The sequence below is a fragment of the Canis lupus genome, chromosome 7 (genome assembly GCF_048164855.1).
Source record: "Canis lupus baileyi chromosome 7, mCanLup2.hap1, whole genome shotgun sequence".
Classification (NCBI taxonomy): domain Eukaryota; kingdom Metazoa; phylum Chordata; class Mammalia; order Carnivora; family Canidae; genus Canis; species Canis lupus.
The window spans coordinates 14,870,670-14,896,741 of record NC_132844.1 but is presented as its reverse complement, the minus strand read 5'-3'; the positions used below and the strand labels follow the sequence as shown (position 1 = coordinate 14,896,741).

The following is a 26,072-nucleotide window of genomic DNA, read 5'->3' as shown; positions in this document are numbered from 1 at the left end:
AAAAGAGAGAGAGAAAAGAATTACACAACATAAGAACAGACTTAGGGAACTCAGTGATTCCATCTAACATAATAACACTTGTATTATAGGGTCCCAGAAGAAGAAGATAGTGAAAGGGGGGCAGAATATTTATTTGAAGAAATAACAGCTGAAAACTTTCCTAATCTGGAGATGGAAACAGATAAACAGATCCAAAAGGCACAGAAAAGCCCCCAAGAAAATCAACAAAAGCATATCCACACCAAGACATATTGTAATTAAATGGGCAAAATGCAGTGATAAAGAAAAAAATTTAAAAGCAGCATGATAAAAGAAGACAGTTACATAGAAGGGAAACCCCATAAGGTCATCAGGGGATTTTTCAGCAGACACTTTCCAAGTCAAAAGGGAATGACATGATCTATTCAAAGTGCTGAATGGGAAAAGTCTGCAGCCAAGAATACTCTATCCAACAAGGCTATCATTTGGAATAGAAGGAGAGAAAAAGTTTCCTAGACAAATTCTAAGAAGGATGTATGTACAGGCGTACCTCAAGAAGCCAAAAAACTCTCAAATAAACAACCTGACCTTACAACTAAAGGAGGTAGAAAAAGAAAAACAAACAAAACCTAAAACCACCAGAAGGAAGGCAATAAAAGAGATCAGAGCAGAAATAAATGATATAGAAGCTAAGAAAATGAAACAAAACAATAGAACACCTCAGTGAAACTAGGAGCTGGTTCTTTGGGGGGGAAAATCTATAAAATTGATAAACCTCTAGCCAGATTTATCAAGAAAAAAAGGGAAAGGTCTTAAATAAAATCACAACACCAGAGAATTACAAAAATTATAAAAGAATAGTATGTCAAACTGTATGCCAACAAACTGGACATCCTAGAGAACTAAATTCCTAGAAACATATAAACTACCAAAAGTGAAACAGGAAGAAATAGAAAATTTAAATGGATTACCAGCAAAAAAACTGAATCAGTAATCAAAAAAACCCAACAAAAGTCCAGGACCAGATACCTTCAGAAGTTAATTATATCAAACATTTAAAGAAGTATTAATATCTATTCTTCCCAAACTATTCCAAAAAATAGAAAAGAAAGGGAAATCTCCAAATTCATTCTATGAGGCCAGCATTACCCTGATACCAAAACCAGATAAAGACACCACTAAAAAAAGAGAACTATAGGCTAACATCTCTGATGAACATAGATGTAAGAAAAGAACCTCAACAAAATACTAGCAAACCAAATCAACACATTAAAAAAAAAAATCATTCATCATGATCAAATGGGATTTATTCCTGGGTTGCAATAGTGGTTCAATATTCACAAATCAAGCAACATGATACATCACATCCACAAACATAGGATAAAAACCATATGATCATTTCAATAGATGCAGAAAAAGCATTTGACAAAGTACACCATCCATTCATGATAAAAACCCTCAAAAAGTAGGTTTAGAGGGAATATACCTCAACATAATGAAGGTCATAATATGAAAAACCCACAGCCAATATCATCCTTAATGAGGAAAAACTGAGAGCTTTTCCCCTAAGGTCAGGAACAAAACAAGGATGTCTACTTTCACCATTTTTTATTATAGTACTGGAAGTCCTAACCACAGCAATCAGACAAGAAAAAGATATAAAAGGAATCCAAATTGGTAAGGAAGAAGTCAAACTTTCACTATTTGCAGCCAACGTAATACGATATATAGAAAACCTGAAAGATCCCACCAAAAAACTTCAAGAACTGATACATGAATTCAGTAAAGTTGCAGGATACAAAATCAATATACAGAAATCTAGGGTGCTTGTGTGGCTCAGTTGGTTAAGCATCTGCCTTCGGCTCAGGTCATGGTCCTGGGGTCCTGGAATTGAGCCCCACATCAGGCTCCCTGCTCAGAGAGGAGCCTGGTACTCCCTCCCCCTCTGCCTCCCTCTGCCTCTATCTGCCACTCCTGCTTGCGCTTGCTCTCTGTCAAATAAATAAATTGAATCTTTTTAAATAATATACAGAAATTTGTTGCATTTCTATTTCCATACACCAATAATGCAGCAGCAGAAAGAGAAATAAAACAATCCCAGGGAGCGTGGGTGGCTCAGTCAGTTGAGCGACTGACTCAATTTTGGCTCAGGTCATGATCTCAACGTCCTGGGATCAAGCCCTGTGTCAGGCTCACAGCTCAGCAAAGAGTCTGCTTCTCTCCCTCTCCCTTTTTCTCTGCCCTTCCTCCACCATGCATGCTTGTGTCCTCTCTCTCTCTCTCTCAAATAAATAAATCTTTAAAAAAAAAAATCCCATTTACAATTACACCAAAACCAAGATAGCTAGGAATACACCAAATCAAAGAGGTGAAAGACCTATACTCCAAAAACTATAATAAACACTGATGACAGAAATTGAAGATGACACAAAGAAATGGAAAGACATTCCATGCTCATGGATTGGAAGAATAAATATTGCTAAAATGTCTATACTACCCAAAGCAATTTAACATTTAAAGCAATCTCTATCATATCTCTATCAAAATACCAACAGCCTTTTCATGGAACCAGAGTAAAAAATCCTAAAATTTGTATGAAATCACAGAAGACTCCAAGTAGTCAAAGCAATCTTTTTTTTTTTTTTTTTTTTAAAGATTTATTTATTTATGACAGACATACACAGAGAGAGAGGCAGAGACAAAGGCAGAGGGAGAAGCAGGCATCATACAGAGAGCCTGACGTGGGACTCGATCCAGGGTCTCCAGGATCGTGCCCTGGGCCAAAGGCAGGCACCGAACCGCTGAGCCACCCAGGGATCTCCCCTAGTCAAAGCAATCTTAAAAAAAAAAAAAAAAAAAAGGAAATCTGGAGGCATCACAATTCTGGACTTCAAGTTATATTACAAAGCTGCATAATCAAAACAGTATGAAACTTGCACAAAAATCAACACATAGATCAGTGGAACAGAATAGGAAACTCAGAAATAAATCCACGATTTTTAAAGTTTTATTTCTTTATTTGAGATAGAAAGTGAGGATGAGCAGGTGGGACAGGCAAAAGGAAGGGGAGAGAGAAACAGACTCTCCACTGAGCAAGGAGCCAGATGCAGGGCTCCATTCCAAGACCCTGAGATGCTTAACCAACTGAGTACCCAGGCACTCCAGAACCCACAATTATATGGTCAATTAAACTTTGACAAAGCAGGAAATAATATCCAATAGGAAAATATTGTCTCTTCAATAAATGGTGGTGGGAAAACGGGACAGGTACATACAAAAGAATGAAATTGGACCACTTCCTTACACCATACACAAAAATAAACTCAAATGGATTAAAGACTTTTAAATGTGAAACCTGAAACCGTAAGAATCCTAGCAGAGAACACAGGCGGTAACAACTTGACATCGACCACAGTAACTTCTTTCTAAATATGTTTTCTGAGGCAAGAGAAACAAAAGTAAAAATAAACTATTGGGACACATTAAAATAAAAAGCTTTTTGCACAGCAAAAGAAATAATCAAAACTAAAAGGCAGTGTACAGAATGGAAGAGGATATATATTTATACACACACACACACACACGCACACACACACACACAGAATATTATTCAGCCATAAAATAAAACAAAATCTTGCCATTTACAACAACATGGGTGGAACTAGAGAGTATAATGCCAAATGAAGTAAGTTAGTCCAAAGACAAATAATATGATTTTACTTATATGTGAATTGAAGAAACAAAACAAATGAGCAGAGGAGAAAAAAAGACAGAGAGAGATAAATTAAAAAACAGACTCTTAACTATAGAGAACAAACTGATGGTTACCAGAGGGGAGGTGGGGGTGGGAGGAAACAGATAAAACAGGTGATGGGGATTAAGGAAGTATTTGTTGTAATGGACACCAGGTGATGAATGGAAGTGCTGAATCACTACATTGTACATCTGAAACTAATAGAACACTGTGTTAACTGGAACTAAAATAAAAACTTAAAAATATATACATATATAAAATGTATATATAAAACTTAAATATACACACACATGTAAAGTGAGAGATGGCTGAAAGGAGTGACACCTTCAAAAGTTGAATTCAACTAATTTAATATGAAAGCCAATAAATAGCCAATTAAGAATAGGATTGTAATAAACATTGTTTGGTAGCAGGAGGGAGTGATTAACTTTAGAAATTAACTAAATTGTCTTTAAGATAATTTACAAGAAAATATGAGAGCCCTACCTCTGTCTTCACTGAAAGCTGGAATATTACAATTGAAGGAAGAGTTAAAAAAAGAAAAGAAAAAAGAAAAAAAAAAAGGAAGGTCCACCTTGCCTAGCAACATAGTAACAACGACCACAAGCATAAGTACTTCATTTTCAAATGTTTGCTTTCCTACATATTAATAGAGATTAGGAAATCTGTTTACTTTGAATGGAAAACAGGATTTCACCTACTATGACAATTATGATTGACAGGGTCTGCCTGCAGTGCTAGGTTGAGAATGATTCTGAGGCTGAATCCAGACTCAGCAGAACTGTTATTTATGATTAATAATGTCTGCTATGAGTAAAAATGGGGCAGCGGGCAGGGGAATGGAAGATATATGCTATGTACTTAACGTCTTTAATATCTTGCATTAAAAAAAAAAATATCTTGCATTTTCTCTGAAAAAATTGTATCCTATTTGCAGGATCCCACAAAAAAGATGAATTTAACTCATTTAATATTAAAGTCAACTACCATCAATCAATCAAGAGATAAGATTACAATGAACACTGTTTGGGGAAATCTACCCAGGCCATAAGCCATTCTTTCTTTTTTCAGAAACAATCCCTGATCCAGGAGGCTGGGATCCCATGCCCCTAGTAACAAGTGACTGATCCCTGGGTGTGTCCTAATCCAACATGGGGTAACAAAGTTTCTCTCTTAAGAATTCAGAACTGGGATTCATAGTCGGTTTTGGTTTTATATACGCAGAACTGCAATGTATGTAAAATACGAAGATAATGTGCTACCATTCAGAGAGAGAAGCAGAGAAACTACTCATTCTGTGAGGAGATGAACAAAGAAAATCCAGAGCCAGAGAAACTAGGGAAATAAGGAGAATATCTTCTGGATTCCTGAGAACCTTCCTGTCCCTGTATCCCCAACCTGTACCTCCCTTCACCTAGATTCTTAGATTCTCTTTTCTTTATTTAAGTTAGCTCACACTGATTTTTATTTATAGCCAAAGGATATTAACTAATAAAGGATAATAGGGTTGCAAAAGGGTAAAAGAAAATATTATTTTAGAAGAAGAGGAAAGAAATATATATACAAGGGAACAAGTAGAAAGAAAAAAAATCAAATTACTTCTTAACCTACATTAAAATGATGGCAGAAATTAATTCCTTCAGTTTTGTACCCTCTTTTTAAAGAGTATATGTGATAAACTTAACAAAACCTGACCTTTGTTTCTTCTGTCCTCACTGCATCCAGCAGATAATGCAGAAGTTCCTGACTATCCTGTTGCTGGAAACTTTTAAATCGAGGGGCCCTATGATTTAAAAACAAAACAGAAAAGAAAAAAAAGGTCATTTCATCAACAATATATTACTACCATCTAAAATCATTTTTAAATAACACATAGTCAAAGATTCAAGTTAGTCTTTTTCTACTAACTAAACACTGCTCCAATTAAGATGAGATCTTAGGTACACAGAGATTAATATGGCTATCATTTATCAAGCAACCACTACATGCAAGCATAGTACATACGTGTTAAGCTTTATATATGAATGTCAAGTCATAAAATTCTCAAACAAGCTTGGGAGGCACTATTTTCTCCACTTTAAATACCAGGGCTTAGAGGGATTATTTACATAATTTATAAAGTCACAAAACAAGCAAAAAAACAGTATTCAAACCCAACCCCCCATGATCTATTTTCTTCCTATCCTGAAAAACCAAAAGAAAAAAAAAGAGGTTATTTAGATTAAAATAAAGAACTATAAACTGGTATCTCTGTGAATATATTGATTTTAAGGATTTAGCAATTAGATATCATTGTATTAAGTAAAGGATCAGGTGTTATTTCTGGAGACATCATAACAAACAAATATTTAGCTGATTTCAGTCACTTTAAAAAGTAGTATTTTCTGCAATAAACTCTAATACTAAAATAAGCATTTTGCCTTAAATGAAAATAAGTACTAAATTTAGATAGTGCTCTAAGCTGGAGAAAGAATTTTGTCCAAATAATATAAAACAGTAAGAATATATTATGGCAGTATAAGTTTACAATGGTCTCCTTAGGATATGTGTAACATATCTCATTTGATATGCACAGCAGTGCTGTTACAAAATTCATAATTAATATAAACTCTGTTTTACACTTGAGAAAACTGAAGAACAAGCTGAGTGCCTGACATAAATCCAGGTCTTCTGATTCTTAAGTCCAATACTTTAAGTATTATTCCTTATCTCATAATTAATATTCACTCCAATAATGCATTAATGGGAGTCCCTGGTGCCAAAAAGCTATCCGAAATGGTAGTGAGTCTAGCCTGTAACAGGAGCCGTAAGTTCAGTTACTCTTAAGTAGCAAAAACAGCATGATCTTGAAAAGACTTTGACTTACTCCCCTTGTGGGCTTCTCCTTTTGCATGTGGTGGTATTGCTCACCTTCTAGATCAGAGTTGAGGACAGAAACCAAGATGGACACACATCCCAACCCTATTTGGATTCCATGGCTGGAGTCCATGAAAGGCTGAAATTGCATGACATGACATTTGTGCTGTAGGCATCAAGGAAGGCCAGTGATTTAGAAGAAGAGTGCAAGAGGAAACCAGGGAATCCTTCAGAGATTCTTATCTGCCTGGCGGCAGATAGGAAGAACAGTCTATTGCTTTCAAAACAGATGCACAGGATAGAAATTATCCCTGAACAAAGGAGAAACTGTTTCCACCATGTCTCTGCCTATAGCTCCATCTCAACTATGCACAGAGCAATTACCACCTTCTAAACCACTCAAGAAAATTTAACAAAGCTAGATTTTTTTTCTTCTTCTACCTAGGACTGGGTAAAAAATTCTATGATGACTTATAGAATCTCTAATGGAGCTTATCTGAACTACTAATACCAAAGAGATCTTCAAACCTAAAAGAAAAATCACCAAACATGAAAAGATTCATCCTATTCAAAATGAAGGGAACATGAAACATACACAGGAAATGTACCTTAGTAAAAGTGTTATTGTGGGAAAGAGGAGAAAACTTAAAAAAAAAATCTCAAGTTGTAAGAAGAAAATGTATACATACTCATGAAACAGGAACAGATTATCAAGAAAAAGAAAGTTAGGAGCACCTGAGTGACTCAGTGGTTGAGCGTCTGCCTTTGGCTCAGGTCATGATCCTGGGGTCCTGGGATTGAGTCCCAAATTAGGCTTCCTTTGGGGAACCTGCTTCTCCCTCTGCCTACGTCTCTGCCTCTCTCTTTGTGTCTCTCATGAATAAATAAACAAAATCTTAAAAAAAAAAAACGAAAGAAAGAAAGAAAGAAAGAAAGAAAGAAAGAAAGAAAGAAAGAAAGAAAGAAAGAAAGAAAGAAGAAAGAAAGAAAGAAAAAGAAAAAAGAGATTTAGAACAAGAGAGAATTTGTGGAGATGTCTTGTGGATGAAGATGAATCAATCTGTTGATAATCAAAAACCTCTCTCTAGTCAAAGCATATTGACAAAATATAAAAAAAAAAGTTAAACAAAACAAAAAACAAAGGCATAACCTGAATTAAATACAAAATAAATCCCACAGAGCAAAAATAGAACAAAATAGCAGAGGTAAAAACAGACTTTATGGGTTAAAGGCCTGAAAGAGCTCAGCTCTGAAGAGTAAAGGAAATGAAAAATACTCCACCTCAGAAAGGAACCAGAACTGGGCGCACTATTTAAGGTTGGCTGACCTTGCTAAGAGCTTCAAAGGAAGCCCTCAGGCAAACGTCTAAAGCTACAACAGAACACAGACATAGCCTAGGGACTTGAAACTAGGCCAGACCTTCTACAGACTCTCCTCACATCCCCCAAAGTGGCAGGCAGCAGGGTAACTGTGAGCCAGTATGAGACCTGGATCTCCAAGGCCAGCCCAGAGTGCAGAGGTTAGTTTGTATTTGAAATTTTTATGCATAGAGGAGAGGGATATGAGGGAGGGAGGCCATGGAAGGGAGAGGAGGTAAAGAAAATGGCAGGGAAGCAAGGAAGGGTAGAGGACATGGAAGAAAGCAAAGGGGGCAAAAATGGGGAAAAGGCAAAACATTCTACTCAACAACTGTGTTCACTTTGGCAGCACATATACTAAAGAAAAATCAGTAACTGAGGTGAATTTTCTTTACTCCAAAATATTTTATAGAACTGTCCCAAAGATGTTACAATATGTTAAGAGTGTACAAAAATCTAAAGACATAACTGTCAAAGGCCTATATATTAGGAAAAGTAGGGGAAAAATTTTAAAAGGACAAATAGATACTGATACATTAGCCAAATGAAAATATTAGAAATAGGAAAATAAAACCACAAGTACAAAAATACAAAAGATGGGATAAACTCTAAACTATACACAGTGGAAGGGTCAATTTGTAAATTAAAGATATAATATACTATACTTTCACTCTATCTTAAGAATTTGTTGGCACTCCGTAAGGCACATACCACAGAATATCACAGAACTGAGAATATATATTATAGATAATGATACAGATGTGTGTGTGTGTGTGTGTGTGTGTGTGTGTAAAAGACTGAATGCTCTGCCCCTAAGATCAGAAACAAAGCAAAGATGCCTACTTTACCACTCCAACATTGTACTGGAGGTCCTTGCCAGTTATATAAGGTAAGAAAAATGTATAAAAGGATACAGAGTGGAAAGAAATAAAATGGTCTTTATTTACCAATGACATTATTGTCATAGGAAATCCCAAGGAATCTACATAAACCTATTATAACCAGTAAGTGAATTGAGCAAGGGAGCAAGAAACAAGACCAATATACAAAAATCAAGTGTACTTCTGCATATTAGGAATGTACACTAGAAACTAAAATTTTTTTAAAGTACCAATTTACAATAAATAGTGTTTAAGAATGTGAAATTCTTAAGGTAAATCTAACAAGATAGTGCAGAATTTGTAAGCTGGAAACCACAAAATCTGATGAGAAAAATCAAATACCTAAATAAGGGAAAAGATATCTCATAATCATACATTGGAAGACTCAATATTGTTAAGATGTCCTCTCCAAACTGATCACCAAATGCAATCTCAATTAAAACAAACTGATTCTAAAATTCATACAGAAAAGGAAAGGACCTGGAGTAGTTAAAAAAAAAAACAGTTTGAGCACTCTCACTATCCAATTCTAAGACTGACTATGGAGATGGGTGGCTCAGCGGTTGAGCATCTGCCTTTGGCTCAGGGATCGAGTTCCACATCAGCCTCCCTCTGGGGAGCTTGCTTCTCCCTCTACCTGTGTCTCTGCCATTCTCTCTGTCTCTCATGAATAAATAAAGTCTTAAAAAAAAAAAAAAAAAAAGACTATGAAGCTACAGCAATGGAGACCGTGCAGAACTAGGGTACAGACAGACATGCAGATCAATGGAACAGAAGAGTCCAAAACACAGACTCAACATATATGGCTTTAATCTTCACCAGATTTTTTAAATATATATATTTTTAAAGTAAACAGAACAAAGCAAATGCAATTTTTAAATTTTTTCAAATAGTGTTTGATCCAATAATTCTATTTATCCCACAGATGTACTCTCCCAAGTGCAATACACACACATTAAATAAGTCACACCCGCATGTGCTAATATGGAAAAATGTAAAAAACATATTAAGCAAAACAAGCAAGTTGCAAACAATTTGTATATATATCTGTGCATGGAATCACTTTTGAAAAAATAAAAAAGGTACAAATAATAGCACTTCGAACTTTTATCCATGAGCATCTTTTATTTTAACAATTAAAAAAAATCTATAAATCTTTGGGAAAGCTGGGTGGCTCAGTGGTTGAGCGTCTGCCTTCGGCTCAGGTCCTGCAGCAGGCTCCCTGCATGGAGCCTGCTTCTCCCTCTGCCTATGTCTCTGCCTCCCTGTGTCTCTCATGAATAAATAAAAAATACAATCTTTATAAAAAACAAAAAAAGATACAAACAAAGTTATTTTTGACAGAGCCAAAACAAATTTATGCACATAGAATCCTAAAAACTTTTTAACTCTGTGAGTATCAATGTCTGACACTTTTACAGAATTTTTTATTCTTCAGGCTTTGAAAAAACAGCATTTGCCAACCAAATGAAACATATAATAAACCCTCTATATTTTGTACTACATTTAAAATATCATGGCACATGATGCTAAGTGATACGAGCCAGTCACAGAAAGACAGTGTGATTCCATTTATAGTCAAATTCATAGATCAGAGTGCAACAGTGTCTACCAGGGGCTGGAGTGAAAGGGAAAACGAACATGCAGGCATAATCAGTGGGCATAAACTTTCACTCAAGCAAGATGGATAAGCTCTAGAGATCTGCTGCTGAGCATTGTACCTAAGTCAACAATAATACATTGTCCACTTAAAAAATTTTAAGAAGGCAGAGCTCATGCTAAGTGTTCTTTCCACAATTAAATTTTTTTAAAAAAATTAACATTGGTACAGTTCTATGAGATAAAGTACAATATATTTTATATATACCATGGCACAAATAACTAGCTTAAATTGAAATCTTAAAGCCTTTACACAAAGATACACAAAAATGCAAGTTTCCATTTAAAGAATTTTATTTCTAACTATTTTAGTAATTGTGGACTGGGACCTAGCTCATGAGCTCCATGACAAGGTCTATTTTTAATATATTATACATTGTGTACCCTTAGATTCTAACAAGTATCTGACATAAATAAGCTCTCCATTTTTTAGATGAAAGAAAAAAATGAAAGAATTAAAGTTAAGTCAGCTCCTTTATGGTATATATTTATTCCTAAGCACACAGGATTTTGTTTTTGAACACAGAGTACTATCTTGAGAAATCCACTGAAATTCTGTTTGCCTCAATGCTCAGCTTTAAAAATAAAGACGGTACCTGGCTGGCTTAGTCAGTAGAGCATGCAACTCTTGATCGTGGGTTGTGAGTTTGAGCCCTACATTGTGGGTAGAGTGTACTTAAAAAAATAATAAAATAAAAGTAAAAATAAGAAAACCAAATTTAGATGACCTATTATCACACCTTTTAGATTTTATAATTCTATAATGTTCTTACTCTTTGTTATTACATCTTGGGCTTCTGAATCAGGACAAAGCTCTATTTGAATCCTGGCTTTGTCACTATAAAGCGACGTAAGGTACTCAACTTCTGTGAATCTCAGTTTCCTTATTTATAAAACGAGGATAAACAAGCACTTCTTTAGAGTACTATAAAACATAATTTACATAAAGCACAGAGCTGCAACTAAATAAATACTAGTTCTTTGTTTTGAGAGTCTAGACAATAGCGATGCTTCAGTAAGAAGCATCATATTATGTGATACAACAGAATTTCATAACTCGTAATTATTTGTATCAAGAAATTAGATGCACCCACTTCTGACATAGCTGATTAAAAAGAACTTTAGGAGAAAGTGGTCCTTTTTCAGTCTCCTTCATGCTGTGAAGAAACAGGAACAAGGCTGAGGTCAATGGTCCAGGGCTTGAAAGTTCCACTATTAATGGGTCCTTTAAAAACATGATCAACTCTATGTCAGAAATATGCAATTTTAAAATTAAATATTATTTAAAAATCTAAGAGTTATACTTCGCTTACATGATGACAACTAAATTGCCTTAAGTGAATTAACTTTATTCCTATGTATGTAAAATGAATATTAGAAAATAGAAAATGGAATTAAATGCCTTACCTTGAACACAAGTATACTCATATCCTCTGCCCCTTACTTAATAAAACTATTAGCTAAGAGTGAAATCACCAATCTTTAGTTGCTTATAACTTAATGTGCTCTCCTAGGGGTGCCCGATGGGCTCCGTCATGCAGCTTCATCTCAGGGTTGTGAGTTCGAGCTCCACAATGGGAGCAGAGGTCACTTAAAAAAAACAAAATCTTAAAAAAATGTGCTCTCCTAAAAGTAAAATTACTTATCTACTTGATATTTGTACATCTTTATTTGTCATCACAAATTACATTTATTACCAAAACTCCATACCCTTCTTTTCCCCAAAAATTATACTAATAAAATAAGGAATTGGAAAATAGGTCACAAAATTGGTATGTCACTCTCCCTCTTTTACAAGAGTCATAAAGCTTGACAAGAGCAGCTAAAATTGTGTAAAGAAGAAACCCATTCTATTCTAGAATTTTTTCCCCTCCAGGTTTTGCTTTCTAAAATGTTATCTTCACCAATAACCCTCTCTTCTTACAATGAATAAAAAGCATATCCCAAATATAATCTTAGGACACTACAGAATGTTATCTTCTAAGACAACTGTCAAATACATTGTCTCATTCATGTATCAATGAAATACATGTTACATGGATATTTTCTACCAACTATCCTTAAAGATCTACCTTCTAACTAAAACCTCAGAACAGACAAGCTATAATTTCCCATAGCTTCTGAATATCAAAAGTGCTCTCTGCCATGCTGAAGACATGAACAGACATTTCTCCAAAGAACACATCCAGATGGCCAACAGACACATGAAAAGATGCTCAGCATCACTCATCATCAGGGAAGTGCAAATCAAAACCACAATGAGATAGCACTTCACACCTGTCAGAATGGCTAAAATCAGAAACACAAGAAACAACAAATGTTGGGCCAGGATGTGGGAAAAAAGGAACCCTCATGCACTATTGGTGTCAATGCAAACTGGTATAGTCACTGTGGAGACAGTATGGAGATTCCTCAAAAAATTAAAAATAGAACTACGGTATGATCTGGTAATCACTCTACCTAAAGAATACAAAACCACTAATTCAAAGGGATATATAAATCCCTGTTTATTGCAGCATTATTTACCATAGTCAAATTATAGAAGCAGCCCAAGTGTCCATTAGTTGAAGAATGGGTAAAGATGTGCTGTACATACAGTGGAATATTACTCAGCCATAAAAAAGAATGAAACCTTGCCATTTGCAAGAACATGGATGGACCCTGTCAGCATTATGCTAAGTGAAATAAGTCAAACAGAGAAAGACAAATACCATAGGATCTTACATGTGGAATTTAAAATAAAACAAAAACCCCAAAACCAGCTCATAGGCATAGAGAACAGATTGGTGGTTGCCAGAGGCAGGGGGTGAGGGGATGAGTAAGATGGGCGATTGAGGTTAAAAGTTACAAACTTCCAGATATTAAAAGAAAAAAAAAAAACACCTATGAAAAACCTACAGTTCACTAACATCAGGAATGAAGTTAAAGACTAAATATTCCCTTACTCTGGGGATTTTAGGCAAGGAGTTCTGCTCTCATCATTTCTATGCAATATGTTACTAGAGGTTCAAGGTACAATAAGGTAAGGACAAGAAACAAACGGCATATATAATTTACAAATTATATATGTAATTTGGGACTTGATCCCAGGGCCCTGGGACAAAGTAAAACTCGTGATTCAAGGAGTAGTGATCTACACTGTAGCCCTCCAGCTCAGGTCAACTCTAGGTCCCAAAGACTTAAGTTCTAAGATTGAAACTCTCCTCTTAGAATAACACACACCCAAAGGGTCAGCTATCTCAAATTGCCTCACTACACTTCAGAAGAGGGCATTGGGATCTGCCATAAAAATTTTAAGGGGTTGAACAGGCAATAAGCTTACAGGCTACCTTTTCAATAAAGCAAAACAACAATACTGTCTTTCAAAATGCCTCCTTGGAAGAAAAAATCCAAGATTACTCCATTGGGCTAAGAATTTTTAGAACTCCCCTTTCTTAAGTGTTTTCAAAAGCCATGAACTATATATACATTCTCTTCCTCTAAAACACACACAGACATATGAATCCATTTCTAACTAAAAACGTTATTACTAGTGTCAGTGCTCTCCGGCCAAAGACTACCAGGAACACACTGGTAGTTGAAGAGGGATGTATTACTTGCTGCATTTAGGGAGAACACACACCATGGGAAAGCACGGCATGTCTCAATAAGAGGGTACTGGAAAGAACGGAGATAGGATTTGGGCTTTGGCTGAGTAAGCTGGGGAAGAGTATAAGGAAGCAAAAGTTTGCTCTCAATTGAGTGCTGTCAGGGGGAAGCAATTCTTGACTGGGTAACTGGGTATCTTGATAAATTTTATCTGAGTTAGGATAACCGAAATTCCAGTTCCTTTGGGAGATAAGAATGAGGCTAAAGCTGTAACTAGTAAAGAAGTAGCAGTCTCTCACCTTGGTCAAAAGAGGGTGCTTGGGATCTTTCTAAGTGGTAGACTAACCCTGTTTTTGTCTGTGTTTAGAAAAAAATATGAAGGGGACTTGCTTTGTCTTATTTTATCAGTCTCTGAGCAACCTAGCCTGAGGTTGGCTTTCTCTGAGATTGTTTGAACAATATGGCCTAACTGGGTGCCAGGACAGCTTCTCAATGTTAAGGGCTGTTTTTTTTTTTTGTTTTTTTTTTTTCTTTTTTCTTCTGTTCTCACTAGCTTAAAAGCCTATTTTCAGACTAGGCTCCAAAAAACCTTTTGATGCTCACTATTAAAATTAAATCTACCTCTAAAGAACTAAAATGCTGTATTTAAGCAAATGTTACCAATAACTACAAAACAGGAGTCCCAGACATTTTGCTCAACAAAATCCAAACCCCTTTTATTTGAAAGCTGCCTTAAATGTTTGTATTGTTAGACCTCTATCTTGAAGATATAACTTTAGAATTTTTAAATCTAAAAATTTCAAACTGCTTTTGAATTATTTTTTCAAAAATTTTTTTCAAAACGTCATCTCAGTTAACAGTGCTGAGAAATATAAAAGAGATTTTGGCACCATCAGTGGTTCATCTAAAATGAGCTAATATCCAGGTATTCATACTTCTTACCAGCTGAGAGTCTGAGGGAGGAAAAATCTTGAGTTTTGTACCATTTTCTTTGTTCTCATTCATCAGTTCCATAAGAATGTAAGACTGGGCCAAGTTCTAAAAGAAAACAAACGTAAAGTCTTGGGATTTGGTTGTAATATGCCTCTGATTCTATGGAATAGTCTCTTAGACTCTCACATGTCATCTAGCATCGCAAAAAATATTTTTCTTAAGTTTTAAAAAACTTTACTGAGCAAATTTCACATTTATTTATTATTTCTTTTTTTTTAATTTTTATTTATTTATGATAGTCACAGAGAGAGAAAGAGAGAGAGGCAGAGACATAGGCAGAGGGAGAAGCAGGCTCCATGCACCGGAAGCCCGATGTGGGATTCGATCCCGGGTCTCCAGGATCGCGCCCTGGGCCAAAGGCAGGCGCCAAACCGCTGCGTCACCCAGGGATCCCTTATTTATTATTTCTTAAGATTTTATTTATCTATGAGAGGCAGAGACACAGGCAGAGGGAGAAGCAGGCTCTCCGTGGGGAGCCCAATGAGGGACTCGATCCCAGGACCCTGGACCTTGACCTGAGCCAAAGGCAGACACTCAACCACTGAGCCACCCAGGTGCCCCCACATTTCACATTTAATAAATGTCAGTATTGGCGCAGCCGTGTGGCTCACCAGTTTAGCGCCTGCCTTCAGCCCAGGGCATGATCCCAGGGTCCTAGGATCGAGTCCCATGTCAGGCTCCCTGCATGGAGCCTGCTTCTAACCTCTGCCTGTGTCTCTGCCTCTCTGTCTCTGTGTGTGTGTGTGTGTCTCTTGTGAATGAATGAATAAAATCTTTAAAAATAAATAAATAAATAAATAAATAAATAAATAAATAAATAATAAATGTCAGTATGACAGACAGAACCACAATAAAACACAGAGAGAAGGCCTTTGGAAGCAATGTGTGAAAAGGTGGTGTATGTATGTAAGTAGCAACAGTTAAAGATATCCTAAAACACAAGAAAACAGAGAAATTTCTAGGGGAACGTTTAGCAGTCATTAGCTAGTTTATAGATACGTCAATAAATATAAATTAAAGTTATCTTTTATATTTTACAAAGATTCCTGATGGCTCTTACCTGCATGACTGCATTAAAAAAGCAAGTATTTCCTAAATTTGAAATTCCTTTCACAGCTGTTACACTGCTTCCTTTTCTTCCCTTCTTTTCACCTGTTTCACATTTTTCTTCACAAAGTTTCAGGATTCTAGAAAATGCACCTAAGTTACAGAACACATAACTAACATAAGATGTAAATTAAACGTATACATCTATACATAAATCATTTGAAATAATTTAAATACATTAATTAAAATTAAGATTTTCCCCTGAATCGCTGTCCCTGAAAGGCAAGAACACAAACACAAATAAATGTCTCTGGCTTGTATCTTAACTGCTACACATTTATACCACATACCACACTGAAGAATAAATTCCACATGAATTAAATAGTCAAGCATAAAAGAATAAAGTTGAAAAAAATCAAGAAGGAAACATCCAGATCTTGGTACCTAAATACCATTTCCCACTAAAAGAAATGGTGACTTCTTGAAGAAAAGGCTGATTCTCAACCTAGGGTGGCAAAGAAACAAAGTAAGCCTAAAACATTTTTATTGTGCGCAGAAAATAAGGAAGTGTTCAAAGAAAGTGATGACTAGGTTGAAATACTCATGGACCACTCCGAATAGGCTCCCACTGGTCCAACGTGAATATCAAAATAAAGAAGGGTAGTAATAGTTTATTATTCACTGAACAAAATGAGAATGAGTCAGAATCAATAATATGTTTTCTAAATGGGAAGAAAAGGGAAAAACTCTTCCATACAAGAAAATGCCAACAGGGACACCTGGGTGGCTCAGTGGTAGAGGTCTACCTCTGGCTCAGGTCGTGATCCCAGGGTCCTGGGACTGAGTCCCACATAGGGCCCCCAGCGGGGTTCCTGTGTCTCTCATGAATGAATAAATAAAATCTTAAAAAAAAAAAAACCTGGGGATCCCTGGGTGGCTCAGCGGTTTGATGCCTGCCTTTGGCGCAGGGCGCAATCCTGGAGTTCCAGGATTGAGTCCCACGTCGGGCTCCTGGCATGGAGCCTGCTTCTCCCTGTACCTGTGTCTCTGCCTCTCTCTCTCTCTCTATCATAAATAAATAAATAAATCTTTAAAAAAAAAAAACTAACAAGAAAATGCCAATGAACACACAGAAGAAATATTGGAATTGTAAAATCACCATACAGAGGCAATTTTTTGGTATCGTTCTTGCAACTTTTCTGTAAGTTTGAAACTGTCAAAATGTTTTTAAAATTACGGAACTATATCATAATATAAAAAGTAAAATGCCTATATGTACGATACATATGTGCATCTTTTGGGCTCACTGGCTTACATAATTTATGAAAATTTGAAAATTATAATATCAACTCATTTTTCAAAACAATATGAAAATGAAGAACAACTTCTAACATTTACAAACTGACATGATTGATCATATCTATTTCAACAGCACATAACTTGCTGAATCAAAATATAATTTGGGCTCTTGGGCTCAGTCAGTTAAGTATCTGACTCGTGATTTCAACTCAGGTCATGACATCAGAGTGGTGAGATTGAGCCCCAAGGTGGGCTCCGTGCTCAGCACAAATCCACTTGAGATTCTCTGCTTCTCCCTCTGTGCTCCCCTTTGCCCTCACTCATGTTTTTGCCTTCTCAAATAAAAAAATCTATTAAAAACATAAACATATAATTTGGAGTTTGACAAAAAATTCCCAAGTTCTCAAGTCTTTTGGTTTTAACTGAAATACTCTTTTAAATTCCTTTCAACCCTCAGATTTTGTAGTTCTTTGCAAATATATGCTTTATTCATCTAATACTGACATACTGCCTTGCCTTGTCAATTAATTTTTAAATATTTGGCTGTCTCCCCAACCAGACTGATGGAGATCAGAAAATGTCTTACTACTGCTCATTGTTTTTTTTTTTTTTTTTTAAGATTTATTTATTTACTTATTCATGAGAGACACAGAGAGAGGGGTAGAGACACAGGCAGAGGGAGAAGCAGGCTCTATGCAGGGAGCCTGATGTGGGACTGGATCCCTGGTCTCCAGGATCACACTCTGGACTGAAGGCGGCGCTAAACCACTGAACCACCCAGGGTGCCCTCTACTGCTCTTTCTTTACAGGGGTTTTGTAATGTTGAGGAGAACACACATAATAAAAATTCAATATAAATGAAAACATATCAGATTAAACAGCAGATTCAGTAGCATCTTGGCCCTCCATGCTTCTGATGAATTCTTAAGAGTAAATGAGTTAAGACATCCCCTCCCTTCCTGCCCTTTTATGCAACAGCATTAAGGGATATGAACAAGCTGGAGGTGGCTCTGTTTTCTGGGACAGAAACAGGGAGTAAACACCATAAAGAGAAACTTGAATCTCAGGTATGGGCAGACTGATATCATTCACAACCTATTGGTTGTGTGTGACCAACCTTTTGGTCAAATAAGGCTTGGCATCTGCGACTTTTGTCAGACAAAAGGCATCAATCAAGGGGGAGGCTCTCCCCCTAATTGTTGTTTGTGCCAAAATCCATACCTTCATAAGCTATTCTTCATGCCCATCATTTATCTGTCCTCACTTTTTTCTGCTCTTTAATCATTTCCTGTAACTTCCTGGGGTTTTGTCCTCAAGCTTATCTCTTATTTCTAATTGATTTTCTGAATTGCTAATATAAATTTTGTCTTTTATATCGACTTTGTGGTTTTCATAGCTTCTTGGCTTTTCTTTTAAACATATGGAAACATGTGACCTCATTGAGAAAAATGAACTGGTGGTTTCTAAGGTTTTTTTTTTTCATTAAGTAAATCTACTGCAGGGAAAATATTTTTCTTTCAAGTCTTAGCAACTTTTATCTGTGACATAACATTTTCCCATAGAATTTATCACCCATTTTATTCCTTTATTCCTTCTTTTTTTTTTAAGACTTATTTATTTGAAGTGGGGGGGGGGCACGCAAGCAGAGGTAGGGGCAGATGGAGAGAGAACCCTCAAGCAGACTCCCTGCTGAGCACAGAGCCCAAAGTGGGGCTGGATCCCAGGACCCAGAGATCATGACCAGAGCCAAAATTAAGAGTCAACTGCTTAGTTGACTGAGTCACCCAAGGGCCCCTGTTGGCTTATTCTTTAAACATTAGCCATTGTTCCTGGATGTCTGTTGTCTAGGTACTTACGAGTTGTTTTTGACTCCCAAAGCTAGAGTTCTGAGTTAACACCAAGAAAAATTAGCAAGATAGATCTCTTCTCCTGCTTCCATATATTAAAACAAGTGATAAGAATTAAGCTCCATATTACAGCATGGGGGAAAAGGCTGGTACAATCAATGGAGAGGTCACTGAAGTGCAGGGGCAAGGCATGGAGGAAAGCAAAAGCAGGAAAAAGCAAGACAGTACTCAAACCTGCAAGTGGATGTAAATGCAAATGAAAACAGCCAGTCAGGGGTTAAGAAGCACTACACAAACAAGAAGAGGCCCCATATGGGTCCTGGCTGGGTTTGCAAATGAGTCCACCTCTTCATTATATCTGAGATTCCAACTAGAGCCTAGAATTGGCTGCGTTCAGCTCTCGTTACAGTTGTTGCCACTAGATGGCTTCCTAGTGATTTTTAAGATCGTTAAAACGACAGAATAATTAAATCCAAGCATTAGCCCATCTTTTTGGCAAGGTTGTTCCTCTGGCTTTATGTTTACAAAGCTCAGTCTCCAACAGGTTAAGTGATTTGCCCAAAATCACAATGACAGTCTTTTCATTACAAATCTATTGCCATTTTATCACCTAATTTCTCTCCAGTGATTTATGCACAATAAGAAGAATTATAAAAGATAGGAAGGCAAGAGTCTTACATATCTAGATATACACAGCCCTGACAAATGACTCCTCAAAAGTATTTTGTTTAGTTCACTTTGCCATAATATATATATATATATATATATATATATATATATATATATTATTTTTTTTGCTTATTAACATGAAAAAATGTTGGGGAAAATAAACTATATAGATTATAGTAACCATATATAAAATACGTATTTTTGTATTTTAATATTTTTCATTCGCTGGATAAATACTTCCAGAAATAAATTATATTTTATTCTTACAAGAACAAATAACATTTTTTAAAACTGTAACACACAAATGATTATGTATCTGTGTACCACATTTACCCATCAGTTTTCAAAACATCTGGGATAGCAACCTAAAGTAAACAATGTTCATAAGACCATCTGGACAAAACTGCGGGCAAAAAAAAAAAAAGCATAAACATATGGAAAAACAGATTTTACCCTTCCCTTCAGCAGTAAGGGATGACAAATGTCGAACCTAGATATATCCACGCTTCACTGTGCGATGCTTTTCAGCACCACCTGGCTCTCCATGCAGAGCCACCAAATATGGACAGCACTGCCAGAAAGAACATATCCACAGGGCAACAGCAATAAAAATAGTTTATTTCATGGTTAAATAGCCACTTCACACAAGTGGCAAGGGTCTGTTTATTGACTTCTACATGTAAGTCTGTGAGAACATATTCAAAATTAATTATGCTATTAGACTTAAATAGATGAGATAATTTAAAATAAAATGACATTCTCTAAGAACTATTTAAACGTGTTTTCAAAAATTTCTTTGAAGATTTACTCACTTTAGAGAGCGAGCAGGCAAGCACTGGAGGGAAAGGGGTAGAGGGAGAAAAAGAATCTCAATCAGAGTCCCTGCTGAGTACAGTTGCCAACACACAGGGCTCCATCTCACACCCCTGAGATCATGACCTGAGCTGAAATCAAGAGTTGGACACTTCACTGACTGAGCCATCCAGGCACTCCAAATATGTATTAAAGTGCAAGTCTTCTGTTTCACTAAGTAGTCCACTTATGTAACAACTCAAATTCAATTGATTTATTAAATTTCCACTGTGTGTCAGGTACTATATGAACTACTAGCTGTAACTTCATACTTAGTTGATTAGGATTTATAAATATAAAGACTGATACACAGGGAACAGCATAGAGATATTAAACCTCATATTCATGATAATGTCTTAGCAAAACTTTTAGAAACCAAGTAGACATGCACATTTGCTTATTAAGAAACTGTCAGCTGAGAATTTAAGATTCTGGTTTAAAACAAGGGTATCCAGGGGCGCAGGGTGGCTCAGTAGGTTAACCATCTAACTCTTGATTTTGGCTCAGGTCATGATCTCAAGCTTGTGGGATACAGCCCCCACGTCAGGTTCTGCACTCAGCTTGGAGCCTGATGGAGATTCTCTTTCACCCTCTCTTTCTAGCCCCTCTGCCCCATCAAATAAATCTTAAATAAATAAATAAATAAATGGGTATCTGAATCAGTCTCTCAAGAATTTGACATACAAACGTGTGTGTGTTTTAATAAAAAGCAATGTATTACTTCTAACAAAATGACTATAGATCATTTTGTCTTTAGAGACAACAAGCCTTTCTCAATCTGGCATTGACTTTTATTTTTTTTTTATTTATTTATTTTTTTGGCATTGACTTTTAGATCACGTTCACTTTAAGAACACTTCCTTTATAAACACAGAACCAAATGCACTAAGGACCGAACTTCAAGATGTTTGGAAGTATGGGATAATTAAAAGGATATGGCTGTTACGGCAATAACAAAAAAGACAAACTAAATAAAATTTGATTACCAATTATTTATTTAGTTCTCAACTTTTATCTGAAGCCATGAAATGCCCATAATTTAAAAGAATAATCAAAGATGTTCAGGGTTACAAAGTTACTATATCAAAAAGAACATACTCTATCTCACCTCACTTATCTCTTTTATATTACCAACACTGTCATCAGATGTTGCACTTAGGTAATGAAATAAACAAAGACCCAGAATGCAAAGAACATTGAGAGAAAGCTTTAGGCATTCCAGGTAAAAAAATGTTTAAAGCTCTGTAGTTACCCTTAAAGCCTATAATATGAATACTGAAAGAGTTGCTGGTTAACCAAGTAGACCTGATAAGTTCTATACATACCTCAGATCTTGCAAAATAGAAAACTGGGTGAAGCACCATCAAAGAAAAAAAATTTTTTTTCAGTAACTTAGCTAAGACTAGACTATTTAAAAAGTAATCTTAAGTACCTAAGTACCTCAAATTTTTCTACCATAAAAATGACTCCAATATAAAGATCCTATGGTTATATTTTTTAAAACCAAATCTAAAAATATCATATCATATATAAAAGAGTAATATACAAGAAATTGTAGGTGAATATTTTCATAATAGTGGAGTACAAAAGTCTTTTCAAGGCATAGCCCCCAAAATGAAAAAAACTTTTACAGAAAACATTGATGGATCTGGTAATGAGAACATTAAAAACTTCATTATTGCCAAAAAATAAAACTCCTAAAAAGATAAACAAAGCTAAATATGGAAAAAGAGGTATTTTTGTCACTATACCCTTTGTATAATCTTTCTGGAAGGCAATTTAACAACAGGAATCAAAATTTAAGGTGTATTTCTAAACTGGCCAAAAATTTCCAAAAAAAAACAAAAAAAAACAGTAATAATCTATAGTAATAAAGAGCAAGTACAAAGAGATGCAGCTTTCATGGGAGAAAACTGAAAACAGTGACTAAGTAAATTCATTGCCAAGCAGTATTAAATGTCTACCTTAAAATTATAAATATTTGTTATTACCTTGGTTAAACTAAAAGAGGAACACTAGTGATTCTCAAGTTTCTCACGGGTACAGGGAAAGTAAACTTATTTTGCAGTTTGCTTAAAGAAGAAGATTGAGAGTATTATTTCCTCTGAAAATTGTCCCCACTGTAGATCATAAAATTGAGGCACCCAGTTAGTGATGGAGAGGAGATTCACATTCAGGCAATCTGGCTTCAGATTCCACAAACTTAACCATTATGATCGACTATCTGTCTGGGTAACAGTGGATAAGGTTAATAAGTGTGAGAATTTAAGAGACTAATGAAATGCTAGTGGTTATATGAAAGAAAAGGCCACTACTCTTTAGCGAAAGCTGGATATAATCAATGGCTGGATGTCCTTGGTGTGAATTTATACCTTTATTAAAGTTTATAAAAATAAATAAATAAATAAAGTTTATAGCTGCCCTTCTCAAAAGGTTCCTGAAAAGAATTCAGCCCTAACGCCCTAAGCACCCACTGTATGCAATTAACTGCTCCCTATATATTTTGCAAAGGTACTAGTTAGTGCCATCTTTTCGAGAACTGAGAAAATAATCACTCAAATAATTTCCCGTGTTCTGAAGTTTGGATGGAGAACTGTGGATTTATATCCCTATGATTAACAAGTTACTTTTTATTTTTTTTTAATTTTTATTTATTTATGATAGTCACAGAGATAGAGAGAGAGAGAGAGAGAGAGAGAGAGAGGCAGAGAGAGAAGCAGGCTCCATGCACCGGGAGCCCGACGTGGGATTCGATCCTGGGTCTCCAGGATCACGCCCTGGGCCAAAGGCAGGCGCCAAACCGCTGCGCCACCCAGGGATCCCAACAAGTTACTTTTTAAATGCCGAATATCTTTTTGTCCCTAGCCCCTTTTACCCACGGAAATAATTATGTTTAGTACTTATTTCTGAAAATGCAAATAAATTTATTAGGTGTATGACTGTCACTTTATAGCAAAAGAAAATGTATTCCTTTTTTTAAGAGTTATAAAGCATTACATTATATTAAAATTGTTACTATGAAAGGGCACAATATTATTTATCCTCATTTTATTTGATCCCAAACATGCCATTTACTTTATTTCAAAAAATATACAGCACACTTATTCCTAATAAAGCCAGAAGAACTAACATAACTCATGTCTTTTTTACCAAAAGCATATGCTTAATGAATTTTTTTAAGGTTAATGAATTTAACAGAATATATTTTATGCCCTCTTTAAGCTCTATGAAAGTGGCATCCCACCAGTATTAAAATTTATTCAGAAAAGAATGTGGGATTGTCTATCATCTGTCTAGTTTACAAAAAGCAAACCAATATTGAATGATATTATTTCACCAGGAAAACCTATATTCAGGAAGTGTTTGTAGAATATTTACAGGACATTTACAAGACTATCAAAGTGACAAATCTCTTGAGCCCTCAGAGAACAATGGCCCATTTTTAATAATACATATTTCTCTGTTTTCACAATCAAGTTTTCTTGCCTTTTTTTTTAATCTTCTGTTATATGTGACCTTCTTATTATGCTTATTGTTTTTAGTTTTCTGGTATGTGTTTGAGGGGGAGGTATGGACATTTCTTTTTTTAAGCAAATCCTAGCATCAGATGTGAAATCTACACAGCTGTAAGCATTCTTATGGGAACCTGCACTGGGATTTCCTCAATTGCTTAATGCAATTACCTAAGCCAGTCATGTAGTATTAATGTAATTTGCCCATTTCTACAGCTGAAAAGTTTAATCTTTAAAGAGTAAAAAGACAGCACTTGCCTGCCCCACTACTCCTGTACCTTGGAACCAAATGATTACTTCACTTGTCTATTTTCAAAATTCCACTAACTCCTAACCATCAGCCTTAAAAAAAAATCTTTAGTCATATAATAAATTGATACTGCACATGAATGAGTAGGTATACATACAAAGGCATTTCTATCTATTACAGTTAAGTGGTTTTTCTAAAATACAAAACTGATTATCCACTTCTCTACTTAAAAATCCATTAGTGGTTCCTAACTGCCTATAGGATAAACTCTAAACTTACAAGGCCCTACAATATCTGTTCCTACTTACCTCTAGTCTCACCCTCTCACCACCCCCCAACATCACAAAACTCAACCTGCAGCCCTATAGAATTACCTGAACATTATCAGGCTCCCTCATCAATGAGCTAGTTCCTCTGCCTGGAACACATACTCCTTTCCTCCTTGTGCACCTAATTTCTACATACCCTTCAGCTCTTGGCTTCGAAGGCTCTTGCTCTAGGGGTGCCTGGGTGGCTAAGTCGGTTAAGTGTCTGACTTTGGGGTGCCTGCGTGGCTCAGTGGTTGAGCATCTGCCTCCGGCTCAGGTCGTGATCCCGGGGTCCTGGTTTCAAGTGCCACATCAGGCTCCCTGCAAGGAGCCTGCTTCTCCCTCTGCCTATGTCTCTGCCTCTCTCTGTGTGTTTCTCATGAATAAATAAATAAAATCTTAAAAAAAAAAAGAAGCGTCTGACTTCGGCTCAGGTCATGATCTTGGGGTCCTGGGAGGGAACTCCCACTCAGCGGGAGTCTGCTTCTCCCTTTCCCTCTGGCCTTCCTCTGGCCCTCCTCCTCCCCCTGCTGATCCCATGCACTCTGAAGCGCTCTCCCTCTTAAATAAATAAAATCTTAAAAAAGAAGAAGAAGGAGGAGGTTCTTGCTCTAAATAAAAATAGCTGGTCTACATTAGATACTACTCCAAAGGGTCCTCATAGTCCCCTGCATTTGCTGCATCACAGCACTACCTAAGCAATTATTAAGCAATTAAGTATGAATTGTCAATATTCCTCATCTGACCAGAAGATCTATTAAATAGCAGAAACAGAAATAGATCTCTTTCATTCACTATTGTATCTCCAATACCTAGCACAGCATTTAGCACGAGGTAGTAGCTCAGGTATATCAAAAGCTGAATGGATAAGATAATTTTGAGATTAGTAGTCAGGACTTTTTTGGTGAAAATGCAAAGCCTATTCTACTTCTCAGTAAAAACTAGTCACATGAAAGCTCCGTTCAAATCAGCAAGTATTTACTGCTTAGCCACATTGAGAATCAAAGAGAACAGAACCGCAACTTAGGACAAATGAGGGTGAAAACAGAAAGTACAGACAGAAATGTGCTAGTTCAGCAGTTCTAAAAGTGGATCTGAAGACACCCTCCTCCTTTCCCCGTCCATAAGGTCAAAAGTATTTTCACAATAACCCTATATTATTTGCTTTTTTTTTTTTACACTTTCACTCATTCTCAGTTACATAATGCAGTTTTCCAGAG

The 26,072-nt window shown here is 36.1% G+C and overlaps 1 protein-coding gene across 5 annotated transcripts in view; it reads right to left on the bottom strand.

Annotated features, from left to right (window-relative positions):
* The window catches only part of USP45 (ubiquitin specific peptidase 45), a 73,739-nt gene that overhangs the window by 29,036 nt on the left and 18,631 nt on the right, over positions 1 to 26,072 (bottom strand). For 4 of the 5 annotated variants that reach the window (XR_012033820.1, XM_072831982.1, XM_072831983.1 and 1 more), the window contains exons 6-9: positions 16,129 to 16,268; positions 15,018 to 15,113; positions 11,582 to 11,712; positions 5,429 to 5,516 (exon numbers count right to left, since the gene is read on the bottom strand). Coding sequence is in view for 3 of the 5 variants with exons in the window: in XM_072831982.1 (XP_072688083.1) it covers positions 5,429 to 5,516; positions 11,582 to 11,712; positions 15,018 to 15,113; positions 16,129 to 16,268 (455 nt within the window). In the remaining 2 variants the exon portion in view is untranslated. Of the gene's footprint in view, positions 1 to 5,428; positions 5,517 to 9,621; positions 11,713 to 15,017; positions 15,114 to 16,128; positions 16,269 to 26,072 lie in introns of those variants that run through there. The other variant, XM_072831986.1, reaches the window with a different exon arrangement.